This window comes from Salvelinus fontinalis, chromosome 32, assembly GCF_029448725.1.
Source record: "Salvelinus fontinalis isolate EN_2023a chromosome 32, ASM2944872v1, whole genome shotgun sequence".
Classification (NCBI taxonomy): Eukaryota; Metazoa; Chordata; class Actinopteri; order Salmoniformes; family Salmonidae; genus Salvelinus; species Salvelinus fontinalis.
Genome location: NC_074696.1, coordinates 36,823,550 through 36,844,948, shown reverse-complemented (window position 1 = coordinate 36,844,948; position 21,399 = coordinate 36,823,550). Strand labels below are relative to the sequence as shown.

The window sequence follows — 21,399 nt, the reverse complement described above, 5'->3', positions numbered from 1 at the left end:
ACCTTTTCCCCCTCAGGAGACTGAAAAGATTTGGCATGGGTCCCCAGATCCTCAAAAAGTTCTACAGCTGCACCATCAAGAGCATCCTGACCGGTTGTATCACCGCCTGGTATGGCAACTGCTCGGCATCCAACCAAAAGGCGCTACAGAGGGTAGTGCGTACGGCCCTGCCATCCAGGACCTATATGCTAGGCGGTGTCAGAGGAAAGCCCAAAAAACTGTCAAAGACTCCAGTCACCCAAGTCAAAGACTGTTCTCTCTGCTACCACAAGGCAAGCTGTACGGGAGCACCAAGTCTAGGTCCAAAAGGCTCTTTAACAGGTTCTACCCCCAAGCCATAAGACTGCTGAACGATTACTCAAATGGCCACCCGGACTATTTACATTGACCCCCTCCCCCTTGTTTTTACACTGCTGATACTCGCTGTTTATTATCTATGCATAGTCACTACCTACATGTACACTACCATCTATGCATAGTCACTACCTACATGTACAAATGACCTCGACTAACCTGTACCCCCGCACATTGACTCTGTACCGGTACCCCCTGTATATTGCTTCGTTATTCGTATTTTTTGCGTTACTTTTTTTTTTTTTTTGTAAATATTTTCTTAACTCTATTTCTTGAAATTGATTGTTAGTTAAGGGCTTGTAAGTAAGCATTTCACAGTAAGGTCTACAACTGTTGTATTCGGCACGTGAAAAATAACATTTGATTTGACCTATTGGTAGATAAAAAAATATCCCTTTGATGATTATCCGGAGAGGAAGGAAACCGCTTAGGGATTTCCCCATTAGCCAATGGTGACTTTAAAACAGTTACAGAGTTTAATGGCTGTGTTAGGAGAAAACTGAGGATGGATTAACAACATTGTAGTTACTCCACAATACTAACCTAATTAACAGAGTGAAAAGAAGGAAGCCTGTACAGAATAAAAATATCCCAAAACATGCATCCTGTTTACAACAATGCACTAAAGTAATACTGAAAAAAATGTGGCAAAGTAATTAACTTTTTTTCCTGAATACAAAGTGTTATGTTTGGGGCAAATCCAATCATAGGAGGTCGGTGGCACCTTAATTGGAGAGGACGGGCTTGTGGTAATGGCTGGTGCGGAATCAGTGGAATGGCATCAAATACATCAAACAAATGGTTTCAATGTGTTTGATGCTATTCCGCCCCAACAAATCCACAGATGATGCAATCTCTATTGCACTCCACACTGCCTTTCCCACCTGGACAAAAGGAACACCTATGTGAGAATGCTATTCATTGACTACAGGTCAGCGTTCAACACCATAGTGCCCTCAAAGCTCATCAATAAGCTAAGGACCCTGGGACTAAACACCTCCCTCTGCAACTGGATGCTGGACTTCCTGACATGCTGCCCCCAGGTGGTAAGGGTAGTTAACAACACATCCGCCACGCTGATTCTCAACACAGGGGCCCCTCAGGGGTTCGTGCTCAGTCCCCTCCTGTACTCCCTGTTCACTCATGACTGCACGACCAGGCTGACTGCACACCATCATTAAGTTTGCAGATGACACAACAGTATGAACAGTGTCAACAACAGCCTGATCACCGATAACGACGAGACAGCTTATAGGGAGGAGGTCAGAGACCTGGCCGTGTGGTGCCAGGACAACAACCTCTCCCTCAACGTGATCAAGACAATGGAGATGATTGTGGACTACAGGAAAAAGAGGACCGAGCACGCCCCCATTCTCATCGACAGAGCTCTAGTGGAGCAGGTCGAGAGCTTCAAGTTCCTTGGTGTCCACATCACCAACAAACTAACATGGTCCAAGCACACCAAGACAGTCGTGAAGAGGGCACGACAACACCTATTCCCCCTCATGAGACTGAAAAGATTTGGCATGGGTCCTCAGATCCTCAAAACATTCTACAGCTGCACCATCGAGAGCAAGCTGACTGGTTGCATCACTGCCTGGTATGGAAAATGCTTGGCCTCCGACCGCAAGGCACAACAGAGGGTAGTGCCTACGGCTCAATACATCACTGGGGCCAAGCTTCCTGCCATCCAGGACCTCTATACCAGGCGGTGTCAGAGAAAGGCCCTAAAAATTGTCAAAAAGCCACCCTAGACATAGACTGTTCGCTCTGCTACCGCATGGTAAGCGGTACCAGAGCGCCAGGTCTAGGTCCAAGAGGCTTCTAAACATCTTCTACCCCCAACCCATAAGACTCCTGAACATCTAATCAAATGGCTACCCAGACTATTTGCATTGCCCCCCCCCCCCCCCACACACACTGAGTAACACTCTCCATATTTTCAAGCATAGTAGTGGTTGCATTCTGTTATGGGTATGCTTGTAAGGATAAAAAAGAAATGGAATGGAGATAAGCACAGGCAAAATCCTACAGGAAAACCTGGTTCAGGCTGCTTTCCACTAGACACTGGGAAATGAATTCACCTTTCAGCAGGACAATAACCTAAAACACAAGGCTAAAGCTACACTGGAGTTGCTTACCAAAAAGACAGTCAAGTGGCCAGGTTTTGACTTAAATCTACTTGAAAATATATGGCAAGACCTGAAAATGGTTGTCTTGCAATGATCAACAACCAATTGGACAGAGCTATACGAATGTTTTAAATAATAATGGGCAAATGTTGCACAATCCAGGTGTGGAAAGCTCTTAGAGACTTACCCTGAAAGAAACAGCTGTGATCACTGCCAAAGGTGCTTCTACAAAGTATTGACTCAGGGGTGTAAATATTTATGTATGTGAGATATTTCTGTATATCACTTTCTATACATTTCCATAAAAAAAGTTTTCACTTTGTCATTATTGGGTATTGTGTGTAGAAGGGTGAGAAAAAAACAATTGAATCAATTTGTTATTTAGGCGGTAGCACAACAAATATGGAATAAGTCAAGGGTATGAATACTTTCTGAAGGCATTGTACATGAAGTAGAATCTCAAATCAATTTAGGAAATAAAGTTAAATAGAAATTGCTCATAATTATTCTAATACACTAGTGTATACTCCTTCTTTTTATGTTCTGTTCCTTTTGTCTGGATGGAAGGAAAGTATGGTCGGTGTGTGTAGTACTCAATCAATGCAAAGAACAAAATGGTCACTGTACCTGTACCTGTAGCTGTTGCACTAGAGGTGAGGGGAATCATTAGAAAAAACAACAAAGGCTTGAAATAGCTCCACATCTTTCACCAAAACTCTTAACACTGCAGAGTTAATCGGTATACGTGATAGTAACCCCTCCTTCCCTTTCCTCTGTTCCCTGTTTAAACCAGACCAAGACCGCGTGAGTCTGTGTGGTCATGACTAAGACAGTGACATTATGGTGACTAATGGGCAGCCTTATACCATAGACTCAACATTAGAATAACATTTGATAGTGGAAATCCCAAATGTTTCATTATGCTTCAATGAGAGGACATTGACACGTCTTTTCACATATACCTGTTATATACTGTGTCTTATTGCATTTCATGCTAATTTAAAAATGCCTTCTTTTTTTGATTGATTGGTAAATAAGAAGCCACTCGCAATAGGGCTAGGCCTATCTTGAAGTTGAGACCGTGTTTAATTACATCCTCGTGAGTACAGGTCTGAACCAGGTGGGACCCCTGCAGAGTGACTTTCCAAACAATGCTATTAGAATGATGACAGTAGTAGCGAAATAAATGCATTCTACTAGTTTTGTGCAGATATACCGTACCAGAGGCGGTTCAGAAATGTTGGACATACTTAGTCTACTTCATACAGTGGAGGGCGCCAAACAACAACACTCACCTGGGTGCACGTTTAGTTTTTTGCCCTCGCACTACACAGCTGATTCAAATAACCAACTAATCATCAAGCTTTGATTATTTGAATCAGCTATCTGCATTGACCCTTTTTGCACTAACTTTTTTTAGTCATCACATACGCTGCTTCAACTGTCACTTTATTCATAGTTGTACATTCATTGTCAACTTTTACATAACTACTTCAATTACTTCGTACTCCTGCATATCGACTCCGTACTGGTACCCCTGTATATAGCCACGTTATCATTACTCATTGTGTATCTATTATTACTTGCATTATAAATGTTCAATTATTTCTCTATTTTCTCTGCATTGTTGGGAAGGGCCCGTAAGTAAGCGTTTCACTGTTAGTCTACCCGTAAGTAAGCGTTTCACTGTTAGTCTACACCTAGCATTTGATGAATACAATTAGATTTTGATTTAATACATAATTAAAGTGATTAAACAATTTAATTTATTTCAGAGGCTATCGTTTTTCTCCTGTTGTAGCTAGATTTTCATTCCTTTTCATACATCACCTGGGCAAAAAAAAATGTTCCTTATTCTTTGACAGTTGATTGTTTTTATCACCAGTCCATTTGACAGGAATGCCTAATTACATGTCTAGTATTTGATATTTTTAATGTCTCTCAAAATTCTGATGCGTGAGTGGGCGGAATCACCTTTAACATCTGCTTTCTGACCACCCACAACTGTTTACGATTAGTAAATAGTAATACTATTACTGGACAGGTCGATTGAAAAATCTATCTAACAAATCGTTGCTTTGATTGGATCCTGCATTGAAAATGGGACGGGCTTTTGCCGGAAATGTCGTTTCCGTGTCTGGATGTAATCAAATGCGAGATGGTGCTGTGGACCGAATGGTTATTATGAAACAAAATAAATACAATATCTAATGTTTCGATGGACCCAATCGCAAATTGAAGCTTCATTCGCTGTAAAATCGATTTCGCGGATTTATCTTTTTTGTTTGATATAATTTATTAGTGATTACACCCCCCCAACAAACGCCTTTGGCTGTGTGGCTATGACTACGGATTTACTATCTGATTTGGAAAGTCGTTTCTTCGCTGATAACCTTCTGACAAGCGAAGATTGGGGTAAGGTATATAAATGGTAACGTTACTGTAATGTATGTTTACCACCTGGGAAGCATGGATGCGTTAGCTAGCTACGTAGTTAAAATGATCTGCTACTGTAGCTTGCTAACGCGACTTTCAGCTTATCACGAACGCGTGAATTTGATTATGCATATTCCCTTTACTAACCCTACCCTTAACAGGTTGACACAGGGAACAAAATGCGAAAAATCAAAATATGAAAGTTGGTGGTAGAATGATGCGCAGTTGGGGGTGGTTTGGTTTCTTTCGTGGGTGTGTCAATGACTAGCTAACGTTATATTTGTACACTGGGCAGCAAGCCGGACATGTGAATGTATAAGCACAGATGAGATGGGGCTTTAGCTAGTTTAGTATTAGTGCGAGAAAATCTTGTGCTCGGCAAGCTTTTGTTTTCCATAAGATACAGTCTAGCTGAAAATACCATCAGTCCAAAATACCTGAATTACAACTGTATGCAATATGTGAAACAACCATAGGCCTTAGCCTACCCGAAGACAGAAAATATAGCTAGCTTTGGTGGTCTGGAATATCTGAGCATCTGTCTTTTTTAAAAATCAGTAGCATTTGCATCTTTCTTGTTTTCATTGTAGGGCACTGTATTTTAGATAACTTCCCCTTTTTACTGACTCCCTGGTCATTGCTTTTGTATGCTCAAGTTTGCATACTTAAGTCTTTGGTTGTCTCATGCAATCAGTAAACTGTGATCACTTTAACTTCCTGTGATTGCTGAACCTGATTTAACTTTTACATTTACTCTTTATGATAGACAGAATTTAAACAGGCCTGTAGTATGAATTCAAACCAGTTTTGGAAAACGTTTTGTAGTTGTAAAGGATAGCCTACTTAGTATTCTTTCAGCGTTCTTTCAAGAAAAAAACACCCCACGATAATGTAGGCTTGAACTACAATTTCATTTCATAAATTGGCCCTCTAGTTAATGGGGTCTACTATTTTCATGAGTAGCTAAGACTTTTGCTATCCCTAGGCTAATTGAAATTCAACAGTAATGGGGAACAATTCTCAGCACAGAGCAGGTTGGTATCTGATCCCTCTGCTATTGAAGCTGGGCCACCTCAGGGCTGAAATCCTATCCTATCCTATTTTAAGCCAGCTTCCCCTCCACTGCTTAGATTTCCCTCTCTTTGTAAAGCCAGAAATCCCAAACTGGACTCCTGTGAATGAAACCGGTTTTCCCTTTAAAATGGGTGTAGAAAAGCATCAAACCATGAGCTTATTTTAAGGGTTGTGTTTATGATCACGACCATCATTTACTAGTAGATCCCTCTTCTTGTTTTAGCTCAAAGGTCCGAGTCATGTGTTTCAAGCCCTTGTCAAACCAAATAAGGCACGGGGAATCATGGAGGACGAGAGGTCGCTGTGGGACAGTGATAAGGCTTTACGAACGCTATAGCAACTGACACTCAAGCAACTAGACTTGAGCGTGTCTGTAAATTATTATGTTCCTACAGTACTAACTAATTGGTCTGTCTGTCCCAGATGCCTGTCTGTACCAGTGTGAGAGCATGGAGGAGGGAGAGGACGGGGAGTACACGAGAGGACCGAAATATGAAACCTCGGTAAGGACAAAAAGAGTTTCTGCTCACAGACCCTGACTGTATTATCTGGCCACTGTACTGCACATGTTGTATCACCACATTGAAGTTAATCCAAACCGATGACCGACGCTAATCTCTCTTTCAATGATTTAGACCTAATTCCCTGTGTACTCAACATGAGGCCTATTCCAATCTACATCCCTACAATCAACCATTGGAAATGTTTTGTTTGTTAGTAATATGAGGTAACCACCACTGTTATCTCCATATCTGCTTTAACACTATGGTCCACATTTGAGATCCAACAACACAGGTAATTCAGAGGTTCAAATCTCCCATTGACTTGATTTGGGATTACGTCTGTTACACAAGTGTATCTCAAATGAAGATTTGGACCATAAAGACTAGACCTATCTGATGCAAGCATCTCAGTCCATTCAGGGTTGCCAGGCCGTCATTGTAAATAAGAATTTGTTCTTAATTGACCTGCCTGGTAAAATAAAGTTTAAATGCAATAGTGCGACAATCTGCCTATTCTTGCTCTATGAGAGCAGTATCAGTATAAATCAGCCAGGCAGCGTTACACACTAGCTAGCAGTGGTGAGAGTTCAGTGTGTGATGCCAACGTTAAATAAGGTAACTTGAGTGAGCCTGAGATGGGCCGGCCCATAATGGGGCTGATTGCCTGTTGGGGAAACCGATTGCGTGCCCCCTGTCGACCTACTGACTAATCCAGGCGATGGCCTAATTCTGTGCTTCGCTTCCTCGCAGTTTGACAACGATCTCGTGCTGACTCTTGATCCCGACAATCCCACGTCGCCGTGGAGACACCTGGACGACAACCTTCTCACAGGTGCAGAGATGAATAAAACATGGCAGGAAGCATAAAAATAGGTTTTCCTTTTCAAAGTATTAGTTGTGGTGTTAGACATGTTATTACTGCTATAGAAGGCCCACAAAGCAAAATAATAAGATGAATGATATGGGCCTAAGGATTTCTCCATGTTATTTTAAAGATCAAACGTGTACTAGGCTAAAGTAGGAGTTATGTACAGTAGACTTTCGAGCCGTTTGACCTCAAACTATAAGTGGAAATGTAATTATGTGAACATCAATACTTCCCTAATGCACTACCACTTCAATTTATCAATACGGTGTCATTGTAGCTCAGCGTCAGTTGTAGTGTACTTTTATAACCTTGCTCCCTCCCTCCCCGCTGTCTCTCTGCCTTCCTCTCACTCTTAAGGGGACAGTCCCGTATTGAAAGATAAAATGACCATAACGCAGCCTTTGCCAGTGGACATGTGTACGTTCCTCTTTGGCTATTGCTTACGTGTGTGTGTGTGTGTGTCTTAGTTTATCCTTGAATGTGAAACATTCACTGTGTCTTTTTGAATAATTTGTGTGTGCTGTTCCAGTGTTCCGGGTGAAGGCGGAGCCTCCCTCCCCTGCCTCCTCGCTGGCCTCAGACTGCTCCCTGACGTCACTCCCAGACTCACAGGTCAGTCCAGACAGAGATCAGCTTCCACATCACACTACTAAAAGCACCTTATGTAACATTGATGCATGACTGTATCTCAGAGTCTCTAAACTACTTAGCCTAGTTAGAGTATGTCAAAGCTAACCGATGTGCAACAAAGCTAACCAAGCCTTTAATTTTTATTTTATTTTTTATGTCTTCCACATCTCTCTTTTTTCTACCATTCAGATCACAGTGAAAGGGGAGAACCCGCCCACACCTCCTTATATGTTTGGAGATGTGCTGTCGCCACCACTTGGCACATGTGAAGTCACGGTGGCCTCTGTGCCACAGGCCCAACCACAGTCCCATTTGCTCCCACAGCCACAGCAACACCATACAGCAGCCAACAATGGCATCGACGCACTTGCCACAGGTGTGTGTTGCTACAGTGATGTCAGCTATACTGTAGGTGTACGTGCTGCACAGGAAAGACTTCAGCCACAAGAGAGCAGACTTCATATTTCATGTACTTTTGATGCAAATGTACTTAGACATTTATAGTGCATGGGAGGGGTTTTAAGTCTCACGCGTTCATGCTCTCTGTCACACTGTTTTCTCTATCGCTCACACACACCCTCCAGTTCACCCCACTGCGGCCACCATCAAAGCCAGTACCATCCTGAGCAGTAAGCCTTCCATCCAGCCCAGGCCTGTGTGTTTAGCGGCTCTCCCGGTCCCCCAGGCTCCCAGTCCAGCCAAGGCCCTCATACTGCACAGCCTGCCTAGCATGGACCAGAGCAGGCCTGGTGAGTCCTGGGACCAGACTGACCATTTTTCACACATTACCTTTTTCCAGGCTTACCGTTTGGTGAATACATGAGGTAAACTCCTTATGGCTGCAATCCCGGTAACGGGATGATACGACAACAGCCAGTGAATGTGCAGGGCGCCAAAACAACAGAAATCTCATAATTAAAATTCCTCAGACATACATGCGTCTTATACCATTTTAAAGGTTGTTGTTAATCCCACCAAAGTGTCCAATTTCAAATAGGCTTTTCAGCGAAAGCGCCACTAACGATTATGTTAGGTCACCACCAAGCCACAGAATAAGCACAGCCATTTTTCCAGCCAAAGATAGCAGTTACAAAAGGCACAAATAGAGATAAAATTAATCACTAACCTTTGATGATCTTCATCAGATGACACTCATAGGACTTCATGTTACACAATACATGTATGTTTTGTTTGATAAAGTTCATATTTATATTTTTTAAAAATCTGAGTTTACATTGACGTGTTACGTTCACTAGTTCCAAAAACATCCAGTGATAGCCACATCTATTCAACAGAAATACTCATCATAAATGTAGATGATAATACAAGTTATACACATGGAATTATAGATATACATCTCCTTAATGCAACCGCTGTGTCAGATTTCAAAAGAACTTTACGGAAAAAGCAAACCATGCAATAATCTGAGACAGCGCTCAGAACTATAGTCAAATTAGCCGCCATGTTGGAGTCAACAGAAACCAGAAATTACATGATAAATATTCCCTTACCTTTGATGATCTTCATCAGAATGCACTCCCAGGAATCCCAGGTCCACAATAAATGCTTGATTTGTTCGATAATGTACGTTATTTATGTCCAATTAGCTACTTTTGTTAGCGCATTTGGTTAACAATTCCAAAGTCACAAAGCGCGTTCACTAAAACGTGACGAAATGTCCAAAAGTTCCGTAACAGTCAGTAGAAACATGTCAAACGATGTATTGAATCAATCTTTAGAATGTTGTTAACATAAATCTTGAATAACGTTCCAACCAGAGAATTACATTGACTTCAGATGAGCGATGGAACGGAGCTCCCTCTTATGTGAACGCGCATGGTCAAAGCATGGTCACCTCATGGCAGTGGTGACTAATTCTCCTCTCATCCGGCCCCCCTCACAGTAGAGTCATCAGACAAAGTTCTACAGACTGTTGACATCTAGTGGAAGCCGTAGGAAGTGAAAACTCATCTATATCTCGCTGGGATTTCAATGGGAGCTTGGTTGAAAATCCACCAGCCTCAGAATTTCCACTTCCTGTTTGGATTTTTTCTCAGGTTTTTGCCTGCCATATGAGTTCTGTTATACTCACAGACATAATTCAATTTTAGAAACTTCAGAGTGTTTTCAATCCAATACTAATAATAATATGCATATATTAGCAGCTATGACTGAGGAGCAGGCCGTTTACTCTGGGCACCTCTGTGCACCTTTCATCCAAGCTATTCAATACTGCCCCTGCAGCCATAAGAAGTTAATTAAAGGGGATCCATGAATATATATTTTTTATTTAGAGTTACTCTGTCTGTCCGTGTGTGTGTGTGTGTGTGTGTACATGCTCAAAGCGACACAATACCTGTCGATGTATATTCCTGCAACGATTGTTGATTAGAAATCTATTTATAGGGGCCTCTCGAGGGCGCAGCGGTCAAAGAGAGGTGTCACTATAGACCCGGGCTGTATCACAACCAGCCGTGATCGGGAGTCCCATAGGGCGGCTCACAATTGGCCCAGCGTTGTCCGGGTTAGGGGAAAGTTTGGCCGGGGGTGCTTTACTTGGCTCATCGTACTCTAGCGACTCCTTGTGGTGGGCTGGGCGCCTGCAGGGTGACCTCGGTCGTCAGGTGAATGGTGTTTGCTTTCAGGTTAAGCAGGCGGGTGTTAAGAAGCGCAGTTTGGCGGGTCATGTTTCGGAGGACGCATGACTCAACCTTCGCCTCTCCCGAGTCCGTTGGGGAGGTAAAGGGGGTAAAAAGAAGAGAAACTATTTATATATCAGTCTTTTTTTCTTTTCTTTTTTACTACCCATATTCTGGATTTTAGTGTGTCTGTCTGGTAAGATAATTTATTATGTAATGGCATGGTTATGTAATAGCTAAGTGATGTCCCATTCCTTTCCTCCCTTAGTGGTGCTTTCCCAGTCTGTCTGTCTGGGGTCCACTCCAGCCATCGTCAAAATGGAGCCTGTCTCTCCCACCATGCCTCACGGCCATAGCCCCACAGCCCCATTCCCCAGCAAACCCATAGTCCCAGCGTCCTCTCTGCCAGGGAGCAATGGCATTGATGTGAGTGTCTGTCAGTCGCATGTCAGTCAGTCAGTGAGTAGGATTTAGCCTCTTTCACTCTCTTCTTCAACTGTTGTATTACCTCAGTCTTCACTGTCGGATCATACGGCGTGCCATCAGCTGCTGTTAACAACTTCTGCCATAATTCACTTTCATGCGTTTTCCCCTAACGGCCGTGTCACAGATGAAGGTGATGAAGAGGCAGCAGAGGATGATCAAGAACCGGGAGTCGGCGTTCCAGTCACGCAAGAAGAAGAAGGAGTACCTGCAGAACCTGGAGGGGCAGCTGAGGGAGGCGCAGCAGGAGAACGAGCGCCTCCGCAGGGAGAACCAGGCCCTGAGGGAGAGGCTTGTCGGGAAAGAGGTACGGGGTGGGAGGGTGGAGCGGGAGGGAAGATTTGCAGGGCTCTACAGTGCGAGCATTACATTTCCAAATATTTTTCTTTTTAAATAGTCAGAAGTCAAGTATGAGCTCATGTGCTAGTTGCGATTTATTGTAGAAAAATGCTGCAGTAGCTGTTTTCAAAGTGTTTCTGCTGTTTTGTTTCATAGCTGCTAATCAAACAAAGAAATACAAATCCTATATCCCACCTCCCACCAGGAGAGTTGTGCGCTCTGAATGAAGTGCTGATTCATTTTTGGAGGCGCTGTGCATAGAAGTTGGTCTAATTTACTCTAAAGTCTACAAAGTGAGACTTTGTCTTTTTATATATTTTTTTTATTTTACCGTTATTTTACCAGGTAAGTTGACTGAGAACACGTTCTCATTTGCAGCAACGACCTGGGGAGTAGTTACAGGGGAGAGGAGGGGGATGAATGAGCCAATTGTAAACTGGGGATTATTAGGTGAACATGATGGCTTGAGGGCCAGATTGGGAATTTAGCCAGGACACCGGGGTTAACACCCCTACTCTTACGATAGGTGCCATGGGATCTTTAATGACCTCAGAGAGTCAGGACACCCGTTTAACGTCCCATCCGAAAGACGGCACCCTACACAGGGCAGTGTCCCCAATCACTGCCCTGGGGCATTGGGATATTTTTTAGACCAGAGGAAAGAGAGCCTCCTACTGGCCCTCCAACACCACTTCCAGCAGCATCTGGTCTCCCATCCAGGGACTGACCAGGACCAACCCTGCTTAGCTTCAGAAGCAAGCCAGCAGTGGTATGCAGGGTGGAATGCTGCTGGCATGTCTTTGTGTTTCTTGGCTATTTACATTGTTTTGTTCACAAGCCAGGTTGTTTTTCAAAATTAGTTTGAGTCTGCTGCTTCAACTGATAGTGAAGAGATGCCCTAGTCAGATCCCAAATCTCCCACACAGACCTACGTGACACGACTCAAGTGGCCCCATTACCACAGTAACCTCCCGTCCTTATAGGCGCAGCTGAAATGGTCTCTTCTGATATTTTGATTCAAATTAAATGAAATGGAACAATATACCACATTACTTTTTACTAATACATTGTTTTAGAAACAGTACAAATCATGGTCATCTATTCTGTTTTTAATTTACATTTTTTTGCTGTAATTATGGGGGGGAAATATTTAGCCCGGTAAAAAAATCTGAGTGGCTGTTTGATTTTTTTTCTTCTCATCTACCTGCCACAGTGCCCAAAAATTTCATTTTAGGCCCTGACCCAAAGATATTGTATTTCCAGCTGTTTGAAGCTGGTGTACAGTCGTGGCCAAAAGTTTTGAGAATGACACAAATATTAATTTTCCACAAAGTTTGCTGCATCAGTGTCTTTAGATATTTTTGTCAGATGTTACTATGGAATACTGAAGTATAATTACAAGCATTTCATAAGTATCGAAGGCTTTTATTGACAATTACATGAAGTTGATGCAAAGAGTCAATATATACAGTGTTGACCCTTCTTTTTCAAGACCTCTGCAATCCACCCTGGCATGCTGTCAATTAACTTCTGGCCACATCCTGACCGATGGCAGCCCATTCTTGCATAATCTATGCTTGGAATTTGTCAGAATTTGTGGGGTTTTGTTTGTCCACCCGCCTCTTGAGGATTGACCACAAGTTCTCAATGGGATCAATGTCAATATCACTTAGTTATCACTTTTGCCTTATGTCATGGTGCTCCATCATGCTGGAAAAGGCATTGTTCATCACCAAACTGTTCCTGGATGGTTGGGAGAAGTTGCTCTCGGAGGATGTGTTGGTACCATTCTTTATTCATGGCTGTGGTCTTAGACAAAATTGTGAGTGAGCCCACTCCCTTGGCTGAGAAGCAAGTCTCAGGATGCTTTACTGTTGGCATGACACAGGACTGATGGTAGCGCTCACCTTGTCTTCTCCGGGCAAGCTTTTTTCCGTGTGCCCCAATCAATCGGAAAGGGGATTCATCAGAGAAAATGACTTTACCCCAGTCCTCAGCAGTCCAATCCCTGTACCTTTTGCAGAATATTAGTCTGTTCCTGATGTTTTTCCTGGAGAGAAGTGGCTTCTTTGCTGCCCTGCTTGACACCAGGCCATCCTCAAAAAGTCTTCGCCTCACTGTGCGTGCAGATGCACTCACACCTGCCTGCTGCCATTTCTGAGCAAGCTCTGTACTGGTGGTGCCCCGATCCCGCAGCTGAATCAACTTTAGGAGACGGTCCTCGCGCTTGTTGGACTTTCTTGGGTGTCCTGAAGCCTTCTTCACAACATTTGAACCGCTCTCCTTGAAGTTCTTGATGATCTGATAAATGGTTGATTTAGGTGCAATCTTACTGGCAGCAATATCCTTGCCTGTGAAGCTCTTTTTGTGCAAAGCAATGATGACAGTACATGTTTCCTTGCAGGTATACATGGTTGACAGAGGAAGAACAATGATTCCAAGCACCACCCTCCTTTTGAAGCTTCCAGTCTGTTATTCGAACTCAATCAGCATGACAGAGTGATCTCCAGCCTTGTCCTCGTCAACACTCACACCTATGTTAACGAGAGAATCACTGACATGATGTCAGCTGGTCCTTTTGTGGCAGGGCTGAAATGCAGTGGAAACGTTTGTTGGGGATTCAGTTCATTTGCATGGCAAAGAGGGACTTTGCAATTCATCTGATCACTCTTCGTAACATTCTGGAGTATATGCAAATTCCCATCATACAAACTGAGGCAGCAGACTCTGTGAAAATTAGCATTTGTGTCATTCTCAACTTTTGGCCACGACTGTACAAAACCGAAAGTAAAAGACGCAAAAATGAAACTTGAGGGAAGCATAGAAATGGTGCACATGCAACATATCTACCGCTTCTTAGACTTGCTTTCAATATGAATGACATATCTATAACTCACATTTCTATGTGAATTTGGTCGGGTCGACTAAAAAGTGACATAATCGCAGCTTTAAGCAAATGTGTTCGGCAATTACATTACTGAGCCAGAGATGGATTTCCCTAATGGACTGGATGGACTGCATTACTTTCAATTCATCTTTCTAAATGAAAGTCTTAAGAATGTGGTTAAGATTTGTCTGTTAAAGCAATGACTAGGGATACATTCAAAGAGGTCATTGAGGATACGTGTTTGTACTTGCGTGTGTACACTGTGTGTTAACTCTCCTCTCTCTGTGTTCCAGGGCAGTGAGTCTGGTAACAATAAGAGGGCCGTCTGCGTCATGGCAGTGCTACTATTCATGACCTTCAGTTTCGGCCCTGTCAGGTAAAAGTCACTGTTCATAGTCACTGCCATTCAATGAAGTGTTAACGATTGGCAAATTGTCCAAAACAAATCCTTTGTTTTAAAGAGTCATGTGCGTAACTCCATGATTTAATGTTTGATTTTGACCAAATGTTTTCCTCCAGCATCACAGACAGGAAGCTGGAGACGGGATTACAGGAGGAGGTGGTGCCTCACGCAGGAAGACGTCTCCTGGAGTTTGAGACGGCTCAGGAACACAGCAGAGTGGAGGAAAGGATGGATCCTGAGGAGGAGGTGGAAGGAGGAGAGGATGGGTGGAAGGGAGGAGAGGTGGAGAGGGAATCCACTGATTCATACCAGTTTAGGTGGGTAATAAAGTCCAATTCATAGTTCATTCTGCATATCCATGATGGTGAGCCTGTTCATTGTGTTCTTTTCACAGCCATCTGCGACTGCTGCCCATGTGGGTCGTACATGCAATCATGCATCTACCAATCGTTCTAATTGATGAGACTTTGCAAACATGGCTTCAGCCAAGTAGAACGCCCTTAGAGAACAAGACCGTGTTTCAGCTGAGCAGAAGATTTGCATGCAGTCTAATAATCGAGAATGCAGTCATACTGGTCTGATCTTGGAAGTATGTAACAGGCTGTCATAAAATGAACGATGTCCACATACTACTTGCCTGTTAAGTGTTTACTTCATGTTTACTTCTCTTTAAGGACTTGTGCCCTTGAAAGCACTAGTTTTCCATTGAATATTAGTGATATACTGATTAGGCTTTCAGGAGGGTGTTGAATCTGTTCAAAGTTGCTGTTTCATTCTGTATTACGTGTTTGGCTATTTTCAGGAACCTGAGTGACGTGTTCAGCGACGTGAAGGATTTGGTCCTGCAGGACATCGACCGCTATTTCACCTCCAATGACTGCAGGCAGTTCAACCGTTCCGAGTCCCTCAGGTCAGCGGGGCTGCTATGGTCGCAACTCAGGAGTCTGTCTCTGTCTCTCTCTCTGTCATCCCATCTCTCACCACATTTATGCAAATATGATATTGCTACTGTATCTACAGTATCTACTGTGTTCTCATATCTGTGTTGAAAGGAGGCGGTGTATAATATCATAGCTCCAACTGTATGTGTTATTAGTACATTATCTGTGTACTCATCTTGACTGTAGCTGACTGTTTCACGTCCTCTTTCAGGCTGGCGGATGAGCTGAGAGGATGGGTTCACAGGCACCAGATCGACAGGAAGAAGTCTGGAGGGAAGCCAAAGATGGTGAAAAAAGCTAAAATAGCGCAGGTGTGGTTTCATCTACTTAGTATTTCTGTATGCGATCATATTTTCTTAGTATTTCAAGTTCACATGCGCAGGTGAGTACGCAGGATAACCTCTCGTGTGTTGAACGACCTGTTTGTTAGAGTTGGTGTTCATGTGTATTGTTTGGGTACACACATGCATCATACTTGTTTCCCTTCCCTTTTCTACAGAAAGCACAGCTAAGGAAGACCAACTTCTCCAGATATCTTCCCATACAGACCCATCGTTCCATCGAGAGGTAACCGTCGTAGACCACATTTCCCAGTAGTCAACAGTGGCTGTTCATGCTTCAATTTGATTCGTTGACTTTTGCATGTTCACTTGTACCATACTAAACCAAGTGTGGTATTTGTATCCACTGAGGAAGAACACTGCTGGAATGAGTGACCTTTAAAAAAAAAAAATATATATATATATATATATATATTATTGCTATTTGTCTTGGCCCAACTTCCCTGCTGTCTCTCACAGTCAGATACAAGTGTTCCCTGCCGGTCCCGAGATCAGCTACAGTGACTTCATGGACGCCATCGACCGGCGGGAGGACACCTTCTACGTGGTCTCCTTCAGACGGGTAAGACAGAACAGCAACACCAAACCTCTATGGAAGTGAAACCGAGTGTGAATAAAAACGGACATTGGGTGTCATTCGCATTAATGCTAAACAAATATGTCCTGACATTTCTGAACGTACTTTCTGTCTGTAGGATCACCTGCTGTTGCCTGCCATCAGCCACAACAAGACCACACGGCCCAAAATGTCTCTTGTGATGCCGGCTATGTCTGTCAACGGTGAGTCTGTTTTTCTTGATATCTAGTTGGAACTATCAGCGGATTAGAATTATGCATAATTATATCCCCATTGCACTGCTGTACACTTTGTCAGATATATTGTCAGATATAACTTCTTGAGATGCCCTCGTAATGGGGGCAATGGAGATCTTTGAATGATGAATTTCGTTTGCGTTAAATGTACGTATTATGTAAAATTGTCAACACAATTATGTGTTATGTGCCCGAATAAACCCTATTTTGCTCCAGGGGCGCCACACTACAATGGCTGACCCTGTAAAACAACACATTTCACTGCACCTATCCGGTGTACAGTACCAGTCAATATTCACAATTAAACACTTTTTTTGTTATTTAGTTAGACAGATAAAGGCTATCTATTGTACACTCTCCTCTCCCCGTCTCCCTGTCAGTGTCTGTCTCTTTTTTTACGTTGCACTCTTTCTTTCTCTCTCCCTCCCACAGAGAGTTTATATAACAAATCCCAGGGGTATGAGATGATGATGCAGGTGGATTGTGAGGTCATGGACACCCGGATCATCCCCATCAAAGCCTCCGCTGTTCCCCCGTCCCTCCGCGACCCCCCTCCTGCTCCCCCCGCCCACCATCACCACAGCAACCACACCTCCCTCCGAGGCCGCCACCATCCCCACACCGGCAGAGCGGAGTCTCCACGGCAACCCTTAGCTATCAGAAGACGGGAGGCCGAGTATTACATCAGCCAGGGGGGCCAGGTTTGAGGTTATTGAAGGTGAACAATTGAGAGGGGGATTAGAGGAGAAAGGAGAGGTAGCGGAAAACGGGACAGAGAGGGTAATGGGAGATCGAATAGGTGAAGTTAGATGGGGAGGAGAACTTAATAAGGGAGAGTTGAAAGGTTGTAGGAGGCAAATCTGTTATGGAATTACGGAGGCCATCTGTACTAATTGAAACAGATGTTTAACAATGACCTTACGGTGCCCCGATGTTGAAACGTTGTCTCAGCAACTCAAAGCAAATGTGTTTATTCTACTGAAGACTCAATATACTAATAGACCAATGAGTAAAACCCACTTTGCAAACCTGTTCTGTTTTTATATTGAAGAAGTGAAATAAAATTTAAAGAAAAAAATTATTAAAACAAAGCAAACCTAAAAGGCTATGCCATCACCCACGTTATATAACCTCATGCCACTTGACACCCTCTTTAATTTATATTTTTTTACATTCTAGGATTAAAAGTTTACCAATGGGCTCCTAACTAAATCATTTCTTAATATATACTTTTTTTTTAACCTGCCCAAAACATAGACCTGGCAGTTCACTGCACTAAGACATAGCGTAGAACTAATCACTGAAATGTATATGCAGCTAATGGTAGAATGGACTGCTCGTGGTTTCATTTTTTTGTTGTTGTAGAGGTTGTCTGTATATTTGTTTTTAATCGCTTTCCATTGAAATTCCATTCCGAGGGCTCCTGCAGGAAATGCAGGTCAGATGCTAGTTGTCAGCTTAGATTTGGTTTTTGTTTGTTTATTTTATGTCAAATGTGTTTGGATTTGTATGAGGATTATTTAACTTGAGTTTATTGGTTGTAAATATAAATGGTAGCTGTTGAGTTATTTTTTTAAATTCATACCTATATTTTGCTCTGTCTTCTAAACCTCTGCATCTTATGGGCACAAACCTGCTGTTCTTATGTTCCAGAAGTGAATACAGTAATAAATAAGTACATGGATGGATTAAATATATTTGCATTGAATGTAGACCATCACCTTGATCATACTGTGTGTTTCTATATACAGGTGATTTTCTCACTTACAAATGGATCAGCTGCAAGATTTCTGCATCTCCATGTCATTATGGAGAACAGCAACAGCTGTGATAGTACAGAAACAAACCTAGGATGTATTAACATCTGAATAAATTCTCAATGTCATCAGCAATTACTGACACTTTAGCCAGAATCATCCAGTTACTCTGAAATTATAGAATTGATTGTTTCTCATACACAGTATATGTGAAGTAATTCCAGTGAACTGTAAGCATCGTTTTCAGTTGTTTTTCTTTTGGTGGTCGTCGCCCTGCCCCCCCAAAATGCAGTCAGCCTGAGTCTTCTGACCAAAAGTGGTTTCTGAATCTACAATGAGATGTGAAGACATTTTCTTTAGTTGCAAACTCTCTGTGAACTCTTGGTATGTTTTGTCTGTCTTTCTCTGCCTGAAGCACTGCACACACTTCTTCGGCACGTGTGTATGTTTGAGATAATAATGCTGTTCTCATGGGAATACCACCCATGTTTTTTAAAATATTTTTGAAATATAAAAGTAGAATTATTATTATTAAAATAAATGGATATGAAACTGTACAAGTTTTGTTAGGGGTGTTGAGGGGTCTCTTTGTAGTCTTATTTATATTTCAGACCTTACTTTAGCCAATGAAATACAGGAACACAATACTACTAGTCATGTATGTGAGGTGTCAGACCAAAGACATCCCCTTTTCATTTACATGTCAATTCACTGTCTCACACAAACACACTCACCGCACACACACATATGTACACACTCAGCAAAACTTTAAGCATGAAAATCGATGGTTATAATGGAAGCAATGTTACAGAAGGGTATTAGGGCCAAGTGAAGAGTAAAAAATAATAAAAAGCAACGGGTGGTGGTACTTGGATTATCATTTTTTGCATGATATGTAGAGAAGTACTATGTATGTAACCACGTTTCCTCCTCCTGAAAATAATCTGTGGCACAACCTTTTCGAGGCCCTAATACTTATTATTATTCTTATTATATGTGCTAAAAGAGAGGATATCCATGTTACTGAAGCCAATTCTAAAGTATAGTTTCACCAGGTCATCTAACTGCAGGCTTTTCATTGGTGACGCGCACAGCAACAGGGAGTCACGGAGACATGCTGTTAACCAAATCTCCTACTTTAATCTTGAAATTTAACTTAACATTTTGACTTTATTCTCAAAATATTGGCACTTTATTCTTTACTATCGTGCAATTTTTTAAAAATCCAAGTACCACCACCCATTGCTGTTTATTATTTTTTACTCTTCACTTGTAATACTCTTCCGTACAATGTACATATGTTGTTCAACGCCACCTGTCTTTTCTTATTTAAATGAATTTTCATAAATAAAACTTTTAAAAATGTCCTCTTTCCCTGAATGAGAAGTTTGAGCTGCTGCCTTTTTGTTTGTTTTCTACAAACATTGCTTCATATAGACTGGCAGCTATGTTTTTCAGTGCAAGAACAAGAACCCATCATTAGTCATGGACAGGCTGAGGTAGTTGAATGTTCAGCCCAGACTGATGACGTGAGATGGTGAAGTGTATTTGAATTCTCAGAGGACAGGGCACTGCTTTGACAGAGAACCAGGGGCCTAATTGCTGAAGTAATGCCTAGCTGTAAAGCAGAAGGCAGATGACTGAGGCAAATGAGAGCGAGATGCCGGGTGGGGCTTCCTGCACCCTGTGACAAAGTTGATGCTCAGCTCACACACTCACATATCCTATTCCTGAGGTATTCAGAAAAATGAGTCAAAAATTAATCAGTCAAATGCGTTATTTTTCTGTCTTTTCTTGCTCATCAGGCTTTATGGATAACAAAGAGCGTAATGGTAAAGGTTAATACTACTGAGAGACTCAAAATGTTTGTCCTCATCAGACATCTTTCCCAGCTAGGGGGCACTTGAGTTCTGTGCATTGTGCCTTCTGGGTGAATCAGACCCCAGTCTTTGATGGTGGGGTTGTATGACCAAAAAATACATCTCCATGTTAGACCCTTACAGGACCTCAGAATAGTCCATACCATTTGGAGACATTTCTGTCTGGTCACTTGAATGGACTGCAGGGAATACTACTTTCGTTTTTGAAAACATTTTATTCTATTTTGGAGGTAATAAAATATACTTTTGGCTCAGAAAACATGGGAAAAGAGGGACGACTACAACCAATTTTGATAAAGTCATAGGTTCAAAGGAGAGTGTTTTGGCTTTGAAAAAGTATGGATGGGGGTGACACACCCTAACCCTTAGGGGCGATAGCAATTCTGCCTCCAGAACATTCCAATGATTCTCTTTAGATCGCATTGTAGTATAGCTTCTTGGAGTAGGAAATATTCTCTCTCTCTCACACACACACACACCTGGATAAAAACTACAATTACATTCTCAGTAACGCTTACAGATTTGTATTTATTTATTTTATGACTGTGATATGTTGTTTATCTACCTTAGTTGAATGCACCTGACTAAGTTGCTCTGTATAAGAGCGTCTGCCTAATGGTCTAAATGTAAAAACAAACGCATGCAAAGCATTCTGGGTATTAGTCTAATGAGTTCAGCCCCCAAACAACTACACATTTGGTCGATCAGGACTAGACCAAATCTTAACAAATAATAGACGTCTAGGCTCATAAATTTGAACAGCAGAGTACAGTACAGCTTAATTCAGTAGAGTACAATACAGTAGAGTTTATTTCAGTAGAGTACAGAACAGTTTAGTTCAACAGAGTACATTAGAGTAAAGGAGGGTACAATTCAGTAAATTATACTGTACTATACTCTGCTGTGCTTTACAGAACTC

General features: G+C 42.2%; 1 protein-coding gene across 3 annotated transcripts; it reads left to right on the top strand.

Annotated features, from left to right (window-relative positions):
• Window positions 1–4,600: 4,600 nt before the first annotated feature.
• On the top strand, window positions 4,601–19,131 carry LOC129831220 (cyclic AMP-dependent transcription factor ATF-6 beta-like). Of its 3 annotated transcripts, XM_055894386.1 has the most exons (17): window positions 4,601–4,901; window positions 6,420–6,499; window positions 7,250–7,331; window positions 7,725–7,784; window positions 7,897–7,979; window positions 8,187–8,373; window positions 8,582–8,746; window positions 10,905–11,062; window positions 11,247–11,426; window positions 14,639–14,721; window positions 14,865–15,065; window positions 15,551–15,658; window positions 15,901–16,000; window positions 16,189–16,256; window positions 16,490–16,592; window positions 16,726–16,810; window positions 17,276–19,131. In XM_055894386.1, the coding sequence occupies exons 1-17, from the start codon at window positions 4,829–4,831 to the stop codon at window positions 17,548–17,550; spliced, it is 2,091 nt and encodes a 696-aa protein (XP_055750361.1). In that variant the 5' UTR covers window positions 4,601–4,828; the 3' UTR covers window positions 17,551–19,131. The 3 variants fall into 3 exon arrangements, with proteins under 3 accessions (XP_055750361.1, XP_055750362.1, XP_055750363.1); XM_055894387.1 differs by lacking the exon at window positions 7,725–7,784; XM_055894388.1 differs by lacking the exon at window positions 8,582–8,746.
• Window positions 19,132–21,399: the final 2,268 nt, after the last annotated feature.